This window comes from Seriola lalandi, unplaced genomic scaffold, assembly GCF_002814215.2.
Source record: "Seriola lalandi dorsalis isolate HSWRI2012SDOR001 ecotype SW California unplaced genomic scaffold, Sedor1 jcf7180002054293, whole genome shotgun sequence".
NCBI classification, from domain to species: Eukaryota; Metazoa; Chordata; class Actinopteri; order Carangiformes; family Carangidae; genus Seriola; species Seriola lalandi.
In genome coordinates, this window is record NW_019524846.1 from 567409 (window position 1) to 585299 (window position 17891).

The 17891-nt window shown below is 40.7% G+C and overlaps 1 protein-coding gene and 1 long non-coding RNA gene across 4 annotated transcripts in view; one reads left to right on the forward strand and one right to left on the reverse strand.

The window, feature by feature from the left end:
- Positions 1-10761, forward strand: ushbp1 (Usher syndrome 1C binding protein 1). Its single transcript, XM_023406041.2, has 14 exons — positions 1-392; positions 1294-1508; positions 1766-1902; positions 2223-2386; positions 2671-2859; positions 3104-3351; positions 3813-3953; positions 4132-4220; positions 4381-4516; positions 4800-5034; positions 5753-5914; positions 6730-6827; positions 7674-7796; positions 7917-10761. The coding sequence occupies exons 1-14, from the start codon at positions 387-389 to the stop codon at positions 8080-8082; spliced, it is 2109 nt and encodes a 702-aa protein (XP_023261809.1). The 5' UTR covers positions 1-386; the 3' UTR covers positions 8083-10761.
- Positions 1142-17891, reverse strand: part of LOC147819136 (uncharacterized) — a 20558-nt gene continuing 3808 nt past the window's right edge. Inside the window, exons 3-7 of one of the 3 annotated variants that reach the window (XR_015437233.1) lie at positions 4362-4459; positions 3085-3322; positions 2662-2808; positions 2182-2347; positions 1142-1473 (exon numbers count right to left, since the gene is read on the reverse strand). This is a non-coding gene — a long non-coding RNA (uncharacterized LOC147819136). Of the gene's footprint in view, positions 1474-2099; positions 2348-2661; positions 2809-3084; positions 3370-4361; positions 4460-17891 lie in introns of those variants that run through there. The other 2 variants (XR_015437232.1, XR_015437234.1) reach the window with 2 other exon arrangements.

Here is a 17891-nt window from a genome sequence, read left to right on the forward strand (position 1 = left end):
CTCGCGTCTGTTTATTTGTCAGCAGGAAAACATAAAACGTAGTGAGGCGTTTTGAGAGCAGCTCTGGATATGCAGAGTTCACACACTGGTCATTGTCTACTAAAAAAGCATGGAAGTTAACTGTGGACAAAACAGGAAAGGACACAACGTGACGGAATGGGTGGGGATGACTGTCTAAGTGTTTTCCACTTACTTCATTCATCCCAGTAAACAGGCAGACATGCAGAAAGCAGACTGTCGCAGCGACTGACTGACTATTGGAAAATATAATTACAGCAGATCAAACTAGCAGAAAACACCTCCTCATTTTATCAAATGTTTAATTGTAGGCAGTCAACATCACATGAGGAGCTCAATCACTGCTGCAGGCATCAAGATCAAGAAGTATGGAGGTAAGTTGTGATGAAGAGTCCCTGTGTTTACCTTCAAAATATGTCACTTAACATAAGGGGTGTTGCATGACCTGAAGCACTGGTATACTTGACAAAGTCTGAGATTGTAATGAAGATCAAATGTGTCACAGTGTGAAATGCCTTAAACAGATGCAGACTGTCTACAAAATAATGACTACTGTTTACAGAATTATAGCTCTTTGTATCAAAGTTGTACATTTTCTGACCAGTGTCAATTAGTATCAGAATTTTTGATGAGTGATTTTACTGACATTATCCTCCCTACGTTCAATTACTCAAGGGAAGTTGAGATACTCAATTGCCATACATTGTAAATGTTAGTGTTTTTCTTGCAAACTATCCAAGGTGCTTTTGCCGAGTGCATGTTACGATAGCCCATCTGCAACTGACGGAGTAGTGTAAAGGATATGAAATATGTTGTGAACTATTGTCTGCTCAGTATATTGTAAGTTGAAATCCATGTGTTTAAAAGATGGATGTTGAAAATTGTATCATTTTGGAATATTTATAGGCATCATACATAATTTATGGCAGTATAAAATAGTGATCTTTTGTTTGCTAATTTCATGGTTTTTAGGCATTTAACCTACCGTCTTTGTGAAAAACAAAAGATGGTCTGCTCCAAAAATATTTGCTAAGCAGGAAGTTGGATCTCAGGATGTTTTAACTTCCTCCTTTTCCGCTGCTCAAAACAATAGCGGCTAAACAATACAGCAACAATGTCTGGATCAAGACCATAACAGATTTTTAATGTTGATACATACTGAGGCAATATTAAACATGAGCCACTCGTCAGTGAATGATTATTCCGTATGTATTCGGCAGTGATTTTATTGCCTTACAATCTAAATTATCCACACACCTCCCCATGCTTCTGCAGGATTCCAGCCTGGTCAGATGTGACAGCCTGGATACTGGGTCAGGGTGTGACAGGGAGGTGATTGACCATATGACCTTTGACCCTGAGGGCTCCGACTCCACAGCAAACCTCGAGCCTTCACCAGCAGATTTGGCTCAGTGTGAGGCGGAGGTGGGCACACTGCTCAGCATCATCGCTGAACTGAACAAGAAGATGGGGTCATTAAAGGCACCGAGGTAACATTAATGACGTGTGTGATGAGACATGTAACAGCAGCGATGTATTTAACTTTGGCGCTAATAACGTCCATAAATTAAGTCTGAAATAATGTGCTTGGCTTGACTCTGAATTCAAATGTTTGTGGGACCATGACTATTGTATATTCTTATATATCTTCCCTTCAATAAACAACATATTGTTCACCTTATAGCTTGTCTCCACATGATCACAGAGGTATTTACGGGCAGAAATGTTCTCTACTCTTCCTCTGCAGTGAACCAGGGGACCTGAGACCACCAGGCCCATGCAGGCCTTTGGTTCCTGACCTTTTGTCTCACAGACTGGTCAGAAGCAGCCCAGAGAGACATGCTGTCTCTGCTGCCACATCTAAACCTGCACTGATTGACCGAGGTTGGCACCAGCACTGTGTTACTTTGTCTTTGTTCAGTAGACCTCATCCTTTGATCCTGTGCAGCTGAACTGTATGTAGGTGATCTTTCCTCCCAGCAGGCAAGACAAGAAACAATGTCCAAAAGAACAGCTGATGCATTATTTTAAATATTCGGTCTAAGTCTGTAAAATATCTTGAGGAAAAACACAGTGAGATTGGAATGGGGAAATAAACTTTTATATTTTCCTATTAAAAGGAAGATGCTATTCCTGCACATAAAATACATAACTGTCTCTCACTTCGTCTATGATTGACTGGACCTCTACTTTACATCCTCTAGGGGGCAGTGGTGTAGTGTGGACAAAGCTGCAGGAGGTTTTATCATCAGTGGAGGACTCCATCAGCTGTAGAAGGACCTGGGCCGCTCCCATCACAGCTTCTGACCAGGACAAGCAAGAAGAGCATCTGAGAGCAGCACAGGAGAGCTGGGTTAAAGCAGCTCAGGTGTTAATGCAGCAGCAAGTTCATCATGGTTCAATGACATGTTTGAATTTTTGTTATTACCTCTGCACATTAGACAAAAAGACTAATGTTAGGTCAAATTTACTGACAGATATTTCAAAACCAACTTGATCTACACAATCTTTTAGTTTTAGCTTTTTAAAAAAAATGTCCAAAAATGTCATAAACAGATTAGGCATTGCTGTCTCAGTTGAACAGAAAAAATGTTACTGGCTCTCTCTAGATTCCCATCAGCCCCTTTAGTAATGTTGGCTCACTGGTTGCAGATGTTGGAGGAGATGGAAAAAGAGTTTGGGATATCGTGCCCGTCAGCCCTGCCAAAGGACCAGTATCAGAGGGACACCGTGGATCTGGAGAAACATGACTCTGCTCTCAGAAGCACCTCTCACAGTCACCAGGAGGAGCTGGAGAGAGCACAAAACACAATCAGCCAGATGGAGGAGGAGAAGAACAAGGTGGGAGTTACTCCTCCATCAGTTATTTTTTATGAATGGTTGAAGGCAAAATATAAAAATGCCAATAAGATGAACAATGAGTACAATTTATGAAGCCAAAGACTAGATCTTATAATATAATTCAGTTTGACCCTCCTCTGGCTTTGAGTTTTCAGTCATAGCGATGTTTGAAATAAACAATAATGTGGTTGATTCTGTGTGTTGAGACAATAATAAATGTAGTACCCTCTCTCTTGTCTTTCAGCTGGCTGGTCTCCATAAGGCCTGGAGGTCAGGCAGTCGCTCTCCTTCCTACCGTCCCACTGCTGGGCCTCTTAGTCCAGACTTGGCCTCTCCTCCCTTTCCTGGTTCTCCTTTACTCCACAGAAGAACAGCCAGAGGTCCGACACCTCTGTCTGCTGGGGGAGATGGCTCTCCACTGGGCTCTGTAAACTCTGGCAGTCCTTGTCCCAGCCCCATCAGCCTGGAGTCCGAGACAGAACGACTGAACAGGTGAGTCTGAGGAGCAGCCTGGGACGTTTTTAAAGTGAGAAAGAATCAGCTCCGGCATACTGTGGAGGAAGACTTGTATTAAATTTATTGACCTTTGTCTGTAATAAGTCTGTAAATAAGTCAAAAGTAATCACAGTGCATGTGAACTGTAAGTTATTTAGTCCAGTTAGTGACCATCCAAGATTCATATCATGAAAAAATAATTGTAATTTATTTTTTTTCTTTATGTTTTTTGTTTACATTTTGAGCAGTGACCTATTCAACTTTGACACTTATTTGACTGGAATAATTACACTGAATATCCAAATAGCCAGAAACTAGTGACTGGCTGAGGCTTCACTCAACCAATACAGTAAAAGTGTTTCCTCCTCCACAGCAGCTTTATTATTTGTATAATTAAACTGATTTGTGAAACAAAGTACTTGCTCTTAAACCCCTCATCCTCCCTCCCATCATCCCAGGTACATCGAGAGGCTGAAGGCTAGAAATGAACGTCTGACTGCAGCTCTGGAGCGAAGGAAGGGAGAGTCGGAGCAGATCACTATCACACTAAACAGACTTGAGTCTGACTGCTCTGCCCTGCAGTTGGCTCTCAAATACTGGTATGCACATAAAACACACCTGTCACACCACTACAAAGACCTGTCTGCACGTATATGTATATTCTTTGTCAGTGTTACAATGTTGTTTGACGTGTGTCCAAATAATAGATGTGCACGGGTCAGCATTCTAACAGCGTTAATTCGGGTTCTTCTCATCTTGTGTGGTTGTGATTGACAGTGAGGAGTGTGAGGAGGCCTACAGCGAGCTACTGTCACTTTATGAGAGCAAGAGGCAGCAAAGCATTCCTCTGCAGACAGACCCAGCAGGTGTTTGAATACCACTTTTTTAATACTGTCTACAACCCAGTGCACTCAGACACTTGCATATATAATAGGTATGCATGTCATTCATACAGACACACACACACACACACACACACACACACACAAACACACTGTAGGACTCACAGTTTTGTTCTCCTATCAGAGGCTGTCGGTGACAGGCAGCAGCCCGACAGTCCATCATCTCAGCTCAGGAACATGGGAACTGAAGAGCTGTCCACCTCCTTCTCAACAGCAGGGGTCACAGAGGAGACGGAAACACGGAGTTACACAGGGCAGAGGTGATGCTTTAAATTACTGTTACACCAACAAGCAACATCATAGGAATGGACAGAAAGGAAATTATGTCTCGCTGATGACTACAGATCAGACTGACGGACTTAAATTACAGATAGAAAGATTAAAAGTTTGCAAACATTGCACATATCATTCTTTCCCTCAACATGATATTGGCTAGATTTTTCAATAGCTATTAGAGATGACTCAGTGTAGTTTTGCATTTGAAATGTGGACATTTCCTGAACCAGATTTATGGCTAGCCATTCACTACCTATAACCCCACAGGTCACCTGAGCTGGTGAATCGAGAGGCTGCTCTCCGTCAACAAATTGAGCGTCTGAAGAGGGACCGGGCAGCCATTTGCCTCCCGAAACCAAGCGCAGGAGTGGAGAGCAAACTGAGCCCTGAAACCGGTCACCCAGCTGGGTCACGAGGGGGACATGTGGTTAAAGATAACGTCAAACCTCCTGATGTGAAGAAGGAGAAGGCTTCCCTCTTCTACGAACTCATTTCTGTCAGGGTAGGGGCTGTGCGTTCATGGCTTGTGTTTAGATTTATGGGAAAAGTGGAAATTCTGCCAGAAAATGAAGAAAAAATAATTAAATAAAAAAATAAAAAAGCAGCCCAAAGTTTGCTGCAAAGACATGCAAGAAAATGTTTGGTGCACATTATTTGGCGTGTACATACAGAGAAGTGTTAGAGACACTGCTGGAAGATCTCAGAGGTCAGTGAGGGCCAGTGAGGCATGAACTGAGTGACCTTTAATTATCAGTTTAATTCATCCTGAGCATTGATTTTAAGCCCGGCATTGACAAACATATATTTCCTCATTATATCCAACCCTTTAACACCCGACCCCCCTGGAGCTAGCGTATTTTTAAGGTTCCAGTTGTACTTTGCCTTGCATTGTACCTGAACTGCACAAAGTGTACACTAACCTATCAGTACATTAATTACATATTCATATTATCTTACATTTATTGTGTGGTCTGTAAAACGGCAGCCCATGATGCTCACTGCAAGCAACTTTTTTTTTTTTACTTTGGTGATTCATGGCAGCGATATTAAATCCAAATTATATCATCTATTAGTGATGGTAAAACCTGCCAGTCATGATGAAATTTCTACAGCTTGTGCTTATACCATTAATTTAGACATTCCTCCTCTATGATTTTATTATATTTCTATTATTTAAGTCTTTATATACTATGGTTTATGGTTTAACTGTTTTGGTTCAGGAGGAGATGTCAGATCTGCGAGCTCTGATCCGCCTGAAAGAGAAAGACCTGAGGTGTCTGGAGTGGAGTTTAATGGCCCAGAAGGCCCAGGAAGCAGCTGGAGTTTTCATCCCTGAAAGTCTCAGAGAGGAGCTGGAGGAGGATCGTAAGACTGAACAACAGGTAGGACAGACTCTTACATCAGCAACATAGGCTTTTTTTTTTTCTTTCTTTTTAATTTTCCAATAATATAAAGTCAAGGTGAAATGAGCAAGAGGGAGCAGGACTTTGGTCTACTGTGACAGACCCGATTCAAATCTGGGTGTCCCACATGGGAAATCATACATCTACCAAAGCAGAATCCCTCCAGGCCAAGAAGGATATTTTGGTTCCACAAGGTCTTCTGCTGGGCTGTCCTGTCGCTGCAGCACAGATTTCTGCCGCACCACACACCTTTATCTTTGTCAAATGATGGAGAACTGAACTGCTTGAGGTTAACACGGCTTTATGTGTAGCTCTCTATGACTTCAGACTCCACATGTTAGACTATCTCGATGTGCATAAAAATGCCTCAAGGATTAGAAACTCACTCTAAAACTGACTTATTTTCTTCTTTGTGGTCTTTCTTCACAGGTTTTATAGATACGCATGATCAGATCTGATCTCTACTTTATCCTGTTAACTATTTTAGCCAAAATCATCCCACTCGGCTTATAATAAATAAACAATAATGTTTCTTCCCCTCAAAAAAAAAAATTTCTACCAAAGGAAAGTTGATTTTTTTCTGTAAATATTAGATATGTTTATGTCTTCATGCTTCTAAAAATGTCTATGAGGGAGGAAAAATCATTCTTTGGTTGAACTGTTGACCTGCTTCACTTTAGATGGTCACAGGCTGAAAAGGTTTGGACCCACCATGCTTTCTAATAGTTACAGAATTGAGTAGAAAAAGGCTTTTTTAGCTTTAAAGATAATCCTAAATGAATGTTATATTTCAGAGGCTCTGTGAGACCACAGCTAAACTGGGTGGTGATGGGGACATTGCCGGACCTCGAACCAGGCCCATTCTGAAAGAGCTCCAGGCCGTCCTGCAAAGGTGAGGAATTCTGTATGTCCCAAACCCAGGACTCTAAATACAGTTGATGTGCAGGTAAACTGTCCATGCAGAGGTTGTGAGACATAAAAGTTCTTACGAAAAAAAAGGAGTTTGCTTTCTCTTTGTGAAGTTTGCAGTCACAATTGACTGAAGTTCAATGTGACACATTGTATCTTTCCTATTTGTGTAAAATGGTTGAGTTGGTTTTGATTTTTTTTGTATACTAACTGCTAAAGTAGTGTACTGTGACTATTGCTATGCAGTATATAGTGTATAGAATTACAATGCAGTATGGAAATGGGAGAGAGTGACAGTAAAACAAATCATCAGTAAAATAGTCTAAGAGGGAAAATACAGAATTTGACCGTTATGAAGATAGAAATATAGATTGGATAAACATTACTTGAACCACCCTGAGATGAATGTAATGTCACCTGGTAATATCTGATTAAGATTTAAAACATATATCTAATGACTGTAGTCGGTGTAAAATGAATCCTTAAGGCGTCTGTTGCGTGGTTTCAGTAGACACTGCTGGGTTTGATCTGTTGCTTAGGAACGATATCAGCAGAGATGCAGACTTTGGACATAAAGAGCTTCTAGTTCTTCAGTCCAGTTTCTCACCTGACCTCAAGTTGTTAATGCTCCTAAATAAAGCACTGCTGTGAACAGTCCTCATCACATTTGTCTGAGGTCAATGACACACCTCCATTACAGCGTTCATGATTCTTTACATAGATTTTTATAGGATTTCTGTGAGGAAATATCTTCAGTGCCTCAAGCAAAAAGAATATCTTGACAGTATATTCTCCCTTCTGTTTCATCTGATCATATGTTTGTTTTCAGGGAACAAGCCCTGAAGAAGAGATTAGCTTTAGTCCATGACTCATTGAGCACAGCTCTCTCAGACAGCGCCTCGCACAGGAGGGACAATGGAGAGCAGATTGCACGGCTCACACAAGCTCACAGGTAAATAGCTCTAGAACAGTATTTGATAGGCTGTTGTCTTTGTTCATCATCATTCCAACAGAAGCTCATGTGCAAACGTGGATGAACTGAACTGGGGCTCGTGTGTGTCTTTTGTTCCAGTAAAGCCTTGAGCTCGTATCGGCAGATTCGCAGGAAGTATCGGGAGCAGGTATGGCGGCTGGAGCAGAAAGTGGTGGCCATGACGGAGAGTCACCACAACCAGAGTGGAGCCCCAAAAACAGCAGAGGAGGCCGTGGAGTGGAGGAGGGAAGAGACTATTTTGTGACTCTGTGATTCTCCAGTAGTCAGCAGTCAGTTCAGGCGTTCTGGCTCTTGAGAAGTAAATCTAGAGTATGTAGGGCAGTAGAACATGGAAAAAGCCATGAATTCCCCAGTATGTGAGTTTCCAGTAAACCGAACAGGATTCCAGATCTTAACTTGTCCAACAGGAATCACGCATCAGAACGAATTCCTTATTTCAAAGAAACAGCTGTCATGCAGTCATGAATGCGTGAGGTTGATTCAAGGACTCATCCCACTGAGGACCTCGGGACTGACCTCGACAATGCACATGTCCTTTTTCCCGCACAAGCAGACTCAATAAAGCCTCTCGCTGGCCGTGCTGTCGTGACAATGCTCTGAGAAGGGGGATGGGGCCCAAACAATGGCTGATGTGCACACAAAATGTACAGCCAGCCCGTTTGTCTTCTTTGCACTTTCATAGTTCTCTCCATCTCGCTGTCTATCTCTCTCTCTCTCTCTCTATCTCTCTCTCTCTCTCTCTCTCTCTCTCTCTCTGCCTTTCACGCTTTACATTTCTATTAAAGGGTAATTTCACCCAAATCATGAAAAAAAATCTCACTTATCTCTGGTGGTATCTAGCCATGCACATAGATTTGTCTATTTTTGAGCCCTTTGCTTTGTCACAGGTTGCATGTCAGTTACATGCAGTACAACTCAGATCGTTTCATTCAAAGAACTATGAAGAACACTGTTCACTGTCACAATAAAGAAGTGAGCATTAGAGTGAAGTCTGACAAAATCAAACAATTTTTGCAGCAGAAAATGTTTATTTCCTTATTTCCAATCTTGTTAATAATCTCAAAATCCCTCAGATTTATTCTGTGAAGTCCTGACCCCACACTGGGAGTCACTGGATTAATGTTGGCCTTGATGATTTTAGAAAAATATAGAATAACATCTGCCTTATCCTTATGGCAAGTGTAACAATATCTTAACACATGGACAAATCTAAAAATAAAAAAAATAAAAAAACTCATAGTTTGTTTTTTTATAATTTGAGTGAACCAACCCTTTACAACCCCACCAGCTTATTTCTTACCTTCTCCTCATAGCCATCTTTTACTCTTTACATCTTACATACACCTCAGTTTCTCCGCCTTTAACCCTCTCCCTCCATCTTCTCTCCCCGCTCATCTCTCAATCATCTTTGCCCCCTCTCCCCCCTCCAGCCGACCCTGTGCCCTGACCTGCCCGAGCCGGTCAGCTGCAGCTGTGACCGGCGGTCAGGAGGTTAAGGCAAAGGTTGAGTGTCACACCCCCAAGGGTCACAGCGATGCCTGGCTGTTGTGTTAGCCGGTGAATGGAGGGTTCATAGTGCCAGACGAGGTGGCGAGCCCCCGACGCCCTGACTCTTGCCCGAGCTTGCCCTTTCCCGAGCAGAGGTCACCGCAGAGGGCCTGTCCTCCGCACTGCCCCCATACCTCCAGGTCACCACCGCTATTGTTGTAATAGCTGCCATTAGAGCAGATGATACAATTATCGTTCCATTTTGTGTTCCCTCTCTCTAAGGTCTGTGTTGAGCTTCTGAGCCTTTCAAAGGTTTTTTTAGATGACATGACTGTTGTAACCTCTGGGTGACTCTTGCATCAAAAGGGACAAAATGTCTCAGAAAGAAAAAGGTATTTTAATCATGATTGCTCAGTGTATGTGCATCCACAGAAGTATTCAGGTCTTTTACTAAGGTGAAAGTATCAACACCAAGTAATCTTACTCAAGAAAGTGTATTAAAAGTATCAATATAAAAGTACTTCTTCAGAGAAATGGCTACAGTGACTGATATTGTATTAAATATCACAGTATTAGATTCCTGTGAATGTAGCATTTTACTGTTGTAGTTTGTTAAGCTGGAGCTAATTGCAACTACCTTATATACAGTTTAGTTTAATCTGTAACAATGTATTTTATGAACCCATCATGATTATTTATGTAAAATACTAACATGTAAAGTATCTTGTAAGTATAGATGTCAAATACATTTAGTAAAAATTATTTTATTATTTTACTATATTTGCGTCTACCTTTGGAGTAAAAGTAAAAGTAAGAATAGCATGGAACTAAGTGACATACTTGAGTAAATGTATTTTGTTTCCTTCCATCACTGCATCTACATCAGTATTGCAGCTTCGTGTTTTAGGTAATCTATAATTACTGCTCAGTCTCGTGATTTTAACAGTGCCACTGCATCATGGTGAAAAAGTATTTAGGTCTTTTACTTAAGTAAAAGAAGGAACACCATACTTTACAAATACTCAATCACAACTAAAAGTCCTGGATTGAAAAGAATAAAAGCAAAATGTACTTAAAGTACTCAGTGAAGAGAAATGGCTACTGTGTATGAGAGTGATATACTTTTAAATATTTGGTTATTTGATTATTCCTGCTGATCATAGACGTGATGTGACTCATCATATGTTTTGTTTGTAAAAAGTTAAATTTGAAAAGTAACTAGTTACCATAACCAATGTGGAGTAAATACTATATACTACAATACTATGAATAATAGTACAATTCTGAGATGTATGGAAATACTGCAGTAAAGTACAAATATCTCAAAGTTGTACTTCAATCTAGTATTTAAGTAAATGTACTTATTCCACTGCTTGAACTCACTGAAGTGCTGGGGCTTTTTAAATAGCTCTAAAATAAATATTCTTCGTACACACTTTTAAATTTCTGTGTTGAATTAATATCACATTGGTTTAACCTTGATCCCACATGAAAGTTAATGGTTTAATCTAATCTAGCTCACGATACAGTTATTGCAGATACGTCTGGGATGAAATATGCATTGAAATACAGTTTTGTAAATATGCACTAATGACTGCGTAAGATAAGAAAGTCAAACAAAGCACATGAGAGCTGAATGATTCTGGTATTTAAATGGTCACTTTTTTGGAAAGGTATAAAGACTATAACAATCTCATCTGGTAGATTTTAAGATCCACATTTCTGGACACATTTCTTCCCCCGACATGTAACAGCCAGTGCTCGGGCCTGTGGAAAGGAGAGTTTTTCAGTGCCTGGGAAAAATACCCAAAGCATTATTAGACAATGACAGAGGCTGTCAATCAGTGTGGGGGTGGAAGCAATCACACACACAAGCACATGCAGGGGGGCAGTGACCTGGGGGTTTTAGGTCAACTCATTTACTCTCTGTATCTGTTCCTCTTTTTAATAAGTTGTCCCTCTGTAGCTGTATAAAGAGATCACAGCCTGTGCCTTCATCCCCGTGCCCTTTCTTTCTCAAAGCCATTAGCTCACCTGTCACAGCCACTCCATATCCCCTCTCATCTCCTCCTCCTCTCTATATCTCTCTGTTCTATGCTCTGTGCTGTGGGATGCTGACATGCTGACCTGACACCTCTCTCCCGAGCTTTCTGACACCAGTCTGCCCGTGGAGAGGTCGGGATGATGGGGTGCTATCGGCGTTGGAGAAGTGTGAAAGAGATTTGACCTCAATCAAACGGCCTATCACATCCGCTTTGTGCTCTCACCCACTCAAATAATGACAGCAAACAGCTCAAACCAACAGGCCACCTCAGCATTACACTGCCCCCGGATGAAGAGTGAAGTCTTGTTGGATATTATTGTTGTCCGTTGAAAATGCATTTGCATGCTTAAGATCCTATTATAGGATCGCACGCACGCACGCTTGTCAGTAGGTTGAGAAAGTTGTTTGATTCCCGGAAATTCATCCTATTGGATCGATGCCGCAATGTAGATCAAGCTATAATATTAATATTTTCTTGTTGTAATTCCTGAAACTTTGACATTTAAAATGTTTACAACTAACACTCTCAGCATTAGGTAGACTATGTGCCTGGGTGACATACGAAGGCCTTGCTTTATTTTGTTTTTATATCATGATTTATGCAAGAAATTATGTATTAGGGCACAGGACACTGCACAAAATTGTTTTCTATTCCAATTTTCAATGCTGCATTTCTGATAGAATTTTCTGATCAGACAGTAGAAAGATCACAATGAATGAGGGGAATGAGATATGGAGAATTACGTGTGACAATGGTCCCTGGCCAGACTTGAAAGAGGAATGTTGTGGTTCATAGTTGATGTATTAAATCTCCAAACCTCTAGGGCACCTCTCAGCTTTTCAGAGGAATGTATGTTTTTCCAATTTTTCAGTTCACACCTGAATGAAACCTAACACTCAGCTGAGATGAATCTTCCATAATGACGCCACCCTGTTGTAGGAAACTGACAGTCTGGGTGTTTTTTAGTGGGAGTTGAACACACAACAGATGAGTGTCCAGACCAACAACAAAAACCTGCAGAGCAGATGAGCTAATGAGGTCACTCAACTCGTCAGCTTGTGTACGGTAGATTACAGCAATAAGGTGTTTAGAGGGGAAAGATGGCTGGGGGAGTGGCCTTGGCCTAATCCTGTTAAAGCATTTGAGTCGTCTTCACTGAGCTGATTAGGTTAATTTTCTGTCATCCTAAGCACCTTCGTTGACCTATAGGCAATGTCTGGCTGATAGGAGAGGGCGCAATCAGGGAGCAACAGATTGGACACAGATTTACAAGAGATTGAAGCTGGTGAAGGGGAACTTGATCAAATTGTTGTGGCTGCAGAAAGCGTTAGGTTAATGCCCTGTCTGAAAATGTCAGGCCTCTTGGATGCTAAAAGCAAAGAAGTTCAACTTTCAGATGGGCTATCCACTGACAACATATTGACAGCCTGTCAATGGTAATCATTTTACATCTGAAGCACAACATTGAGCTAAACAGTTGTCTTAAGTAACGCTAGCCTCTTCATCCCCACAGATCCTTCAGCTGGTCCTATAATTACAAACTTACAATGTCTGCACAATCACAGTTCAAATCATCAGAGCTTAATTTTAAAATAAACTCAGGATTTCCAGGAGTCTTGTTGAATACACCTGTACTGAAAGCACTGTGACTGTTGTGATGTATTATTACATTATGATTAGAAAACAATGCATAAAAGCAATTATGATCACGATGGCTTTCCACACAAATCAACCTCAAACATTTCACTTGATGAACTTGAGTGGCTGCCATAGAAAATCTGCATTTGAATATATTTTGAATATTTAAACTTTATGTGATAAGTGGGAACAATAGCATCACAGTAGACACAAGGTCAAAATTTGCAAGTGGAGTCTGCTGAACTTTCACTTATGTTGGACAATAAACACATGTGCTGCCTGGTGACGATTCATTGCTTTTACTGGGAGTCAACTAACACTGGTAAACGGGAAATTTATAGTTAACAATGAGTCAAATGACTACAGCACATGTACTGTCAAAAGTGTCACTTGCAGTGATGAACCCACAGAACGGTTATCTGCAGTTCCCGTCTGCTCCACTGAGTGTTTCAGCATCTTTCAGCTCATTCTGTTTTGTTTCACTCTCACTGCTCATCAGCTTTACTTTTGGCCACAGCAGGCGGCTGATAAACCCACTGTGCTCTACCTGCTCAGCACCAAATAAGAAAGAGTGGAGCATTTACCAACTTAAGTGCTAAGACCTACAGTATTTCCCCAATGTGTTTGATGGAGATCAAAACAGAGCTTCTAAATGATCATTTATTTTGTTTCATTTGACCTTAATTAACAAGGTTAATCCCATTAAGGTCAGAAACCTCTTTTTCAATGGAGACCTACAAGTTTGAAAGAGGACAATACAACATCAAGCACACAAATAAAACAATTGTAAATACCGAATTTTAAGAAAGCTAAAATGAGCTAAAAACAAAGGCAGTCAATGTTGCTGTGCGTCTGCTGGATGAGAGAACAAGCAGCTGTTTTTCCAAGGTTTAAAATATATACAGTGTGTTGCCAAAAGGTGTTGAAAGAGAAAAAAGGAATAGGATTATTGTGAATGTCAGGGATCAAGAGGTTGAGTCAGAGTAAAGCCAAGGCTTATTTTCCATCTCAGTCTAACATCAGTTTCATTCAATAATGTCTCTTATCTTTACAGCAGACAAACAGGAAAAAAAGGCTCCACTGCCATTACAGTACCTAAATACGTCTATTGACTCCTCTTCAAACAATGGGTTGAGACCTTGTTCACAGAAAACACTAGATAGCTGATTTGAATGACAACAAACACACACCAAATGGGAAGTTTCCCACCACCTCCAGCAGGTCCTGGGCGGGGAGGAGGGCAAATATTGATTGGACACTGCGTGTTGCTCTTGAGTCACCCCAGCAGATGTTTTTCTTTGGCAGGTTCCACTGCCTTGTTTATTTTAAATTGCTCCGTCATTCGCTCGAGGTCAAAGGCCTGAGGATGGAGAGAGTGTTGTGAGAGAGGGGGAGAGAGAGAGAGAGAGAGAGAGAGAGGGGAAGGAGAGAGGAGAAGATGATTTTTCCTCTCTGGCCTCTGGGCCAAAGGGCAGTGGGGCTAATGAGGAAGGAGCAGGGAGTCATGTGCTCATGTGCTTGTTCGCCCGGAGTTACTCCTCAGAGTTAAAGTTTAACCCCAGTTTTCAAATTCCTCTACACAACAGCTAATGCAGTTAAAACACATTCAGACTAATATTCAGTCCAACATTTACAGAGAACTGATTCAGTCTCAAACTGGGGTCAAACTCAGGGAATGTACAAAAAACATGAAACGCCTGTGGCTGTTGAGTTCTACATCAGCTGTAGGCGATGTTTCTGTCATTCTCTAAAAACAGAAGCAAAAAGTGAGCTCTTGCAGCAGTTTAGTTTTTAGCAGATGAAGATGAACCTGATCTAATACTCTTCTCTCCTCTTCTGCTCACTTGAGAAGATTACAGAAGCAGAAATGTGAATCTCTGCTGAACAGGTAATCACAATGCAGCAGCTCCAACAGCCTTCAAGGGGTTTCAACTGGTCAAACCTATCATATCATAAAAGTATGTCTGTCTCGCTGTCTCATGTTCTTACCATGGCTACAGAAGTCCTGTGTCTGTGAATGAGAAAAGCTGCATTTTCACTTCATTCCTTGATGATGTAAATACACCTTTTTAGCCGTTTAATTGCTCATATGTGAAATATTTTCATTTCATTTCGCAAATTCCCTCCATGATACTGTTAATGCACATACACTGACTGCCCCACAGGTGGGTGTAACTTTATGTACCTAAAGATAGCAAATATGTAAAGCTGGATTTTTACAGTATTTTGGTTACTATAATTATCAGTTTCTGATAATACAATTCACAACAACAATCAGTTCTTTCTTATATGTAAACATAGCCGGGAAAAAAGCAGTAATTGTCATTAGAAAATATTCCAGTATGGTTGTATTTGCGGTATTTTCATTTGAACTAAATGTGCAGCCGTGTTTGAATATCAAATTTAAGTATCATATACTGTAGCTCCAGTGAAACGCTGGAACAAGCACAAACTAAATATTGTATGAAAATCATTTTCTAAGGAGAAATTTAAGCAGAACGTTTGGGTTGATCAGAGGTACATGTTCAGGTCCCTGTGTAGACAGTGTGTGTATGCATTGTCCAGGTGAGTGTAGTGAAGGTTAATCTGCTTCACTCTGGACTCCTGACTGTGTTGAGAATGCACAGACTCCGCCACAGTCAACTTCACGCTGAGAGCAGCTGCATTCCTGACCTGCAGTTCAAAGAGCACAGAACACACACACACACACACACACACACACACACACACACACACACACCAACTTACTGCCAGATATGTAAGGCATATGTGCAGTTGCACAAGGCCACGTGCACACCGCCACAGACATGAAAAGAAACACATTGAAACACAGTGATACTTGTGTAACTGCTACGACATGTCGGCACACTCGAGCTCATATCCAAACAAATGTGTTGTGAGTCTGTTCCTTCAAATACAAACACTGCAGCTGCAACAGGAGAGCTGCAGACATGAACACTGCTGCTCTGATCTCAACCCCCAAACCCGCAGAAAGGTCAGTGATCTGACCTCTAAGAGAGGTGGTCTTCATCTTACTGCATTTATCAAGAGGACATACTGTGGTCTGCTTTTAATGACAAACCGATCACACCTCATTATTTCAGTAACTGTCACCGTCACACTTTTCCACGAGCAAATCCTTTGCATTTTCTTTGATTCCACACGTTTCAGAAGCAGCGAGAGTCTTGTTTTCATATTTACTGTGTCAAAGTTTTTGTTTCCAAAATTCAAAGATTAAATGAAGTCTTTACAACACCAAGACACACTTTACACAAAGTCTGTGCTTGTTATACAATAGCAACATTTCCAAGTGACAAATACACAAAAAAAACCCACCATTTAATATTTCTTGTCAGGTACTTTGGTATATGAGTCACTTTTAATTTGTTTATTGGAATCAATGAATCAATTAGTAACAGTCTTAAATCAAAAGGAGTTTACTTTCCAGTATTTAACTGATCAAAGTTTTTGGTTTGCCACACTTTAACAGCTTTCATTTTGGTCACAAGGAGCCTTAATGTTGTGACTGCTCATGTGTGATTTATTCTTCACACTTCAATATTTAGGGGATTTGAAAATATCAACAAGTTTCATTTTCTTTTACAATAAAGTTAATTTCCTATTACAATAAAGTTACACATACACCATTTTACTCCAGGCTTAAGCATGTACACAAACATGTACAGACTCTGTACACTAGAAATCGCCACAAAAAATCATTTCTTTTTTTGTGTGTCTCTATGGAAGCAGTGGTGGACATTTTTCCTTTTCGTCATCCTCAAAGGCTTGTGCAAGTCTTCCCTGGTTAGTGTTCGCTGTTGTCATTAAACAAAAGTGATTGAGAGCTGTTAAAAAACAACATCTGACATTTATACTTGAGATTAAAGTTCCACCCTACACACCTCTTTAAATATAAGTCTTACATTATACTGTTTCATGAGAAAATATCAAACACTACTCCTCATGGTCTGACCGCTGCTAATACACATAGACAGAGGCTTAAAGGAAAGCACTAATTCAACTTACAGCAGCTTAGCTTGGCCCCTGATAACCTCTTAACCAAACAAAAGGCCTATCCATGCACAATGAGTCTCGCTGTGATGGATGTGGGTTAAAGTTGCCTTATGCTCACATTTAAAAGGCTGAATTAACCTCACTGACTGAACGTGTGTAAGAGAACTTATTTCCTTTCCTTCCAACCCTCTTTTAATGAGCTTTTAACTCAAGGCCTTTTGCTCCTTTGATATTTGTACATTTTTGTGAGAGACAGCATATTCTTTTGAAGCTACAATGGACAAAATGTTTTGTCACTCAGGGGGAATTCCTGTAAAACCATGTGATGAGCAAACAGTTTTTGGTACATAGAGGTTCTTTTAAGCAGGCATGCTTGTAAGCGCCAGTGAATACCTCCTCTGTGGGTTTTTTTTTTTCCTGCGTTTGGAGGCTGTTATTGGAAACCTTGGTTGCAGGCTCTGATTGTTTATTTTGTCCTCCCTTTTTTCGAGAGACCTTCACATGACAGTGGTGTTGGTATGACAGACAAAGCTGCCAGAAATTCCACAGGAGCACTGCCTTCTGCCAAGACGACGGACGGGTTACACAGCAAATTATTACTGGGTTTGTAAAACAAAAGCAGCATACATACAGTATTTCTTTTCTTCATACCATGCAGTCTAAGTTAAAGGGCACATGATGACCATTAGTCGTCATGTGGAGCACTACACACTGTAAAACCAGCAACCCTGGCTCCTAAATTACATTTATATCTAATTCATTTACAATAGCAAAGATATTTTGAAGGAAACATAATGCCACCATGATGATGTTTTTATCAAGGTAATGAGGAAATGTTAATTAACAAATAAGAATGTATCTGCAAAAT

Bases quoted from the DNA above. Each gene is read 5' to 3' on its own strand.
- ushbp1 (XM_023406041.2), top strand. The intron at 3,954-4,131 runs GTATGCACATAA...TGTGATTGACAG, and splicing joins CAGTTGGCTCTCAAATACTG to TGAGGAGTGTGAGGAGGCCT. The intron at 6,828-7,673 runs GTGAGGAATTCT...GTTTGTTTTCAG, and splicing joins CTCCAGGCCGTCCTGCAAAG to GGAACAAGCCCTGAAGAAGA.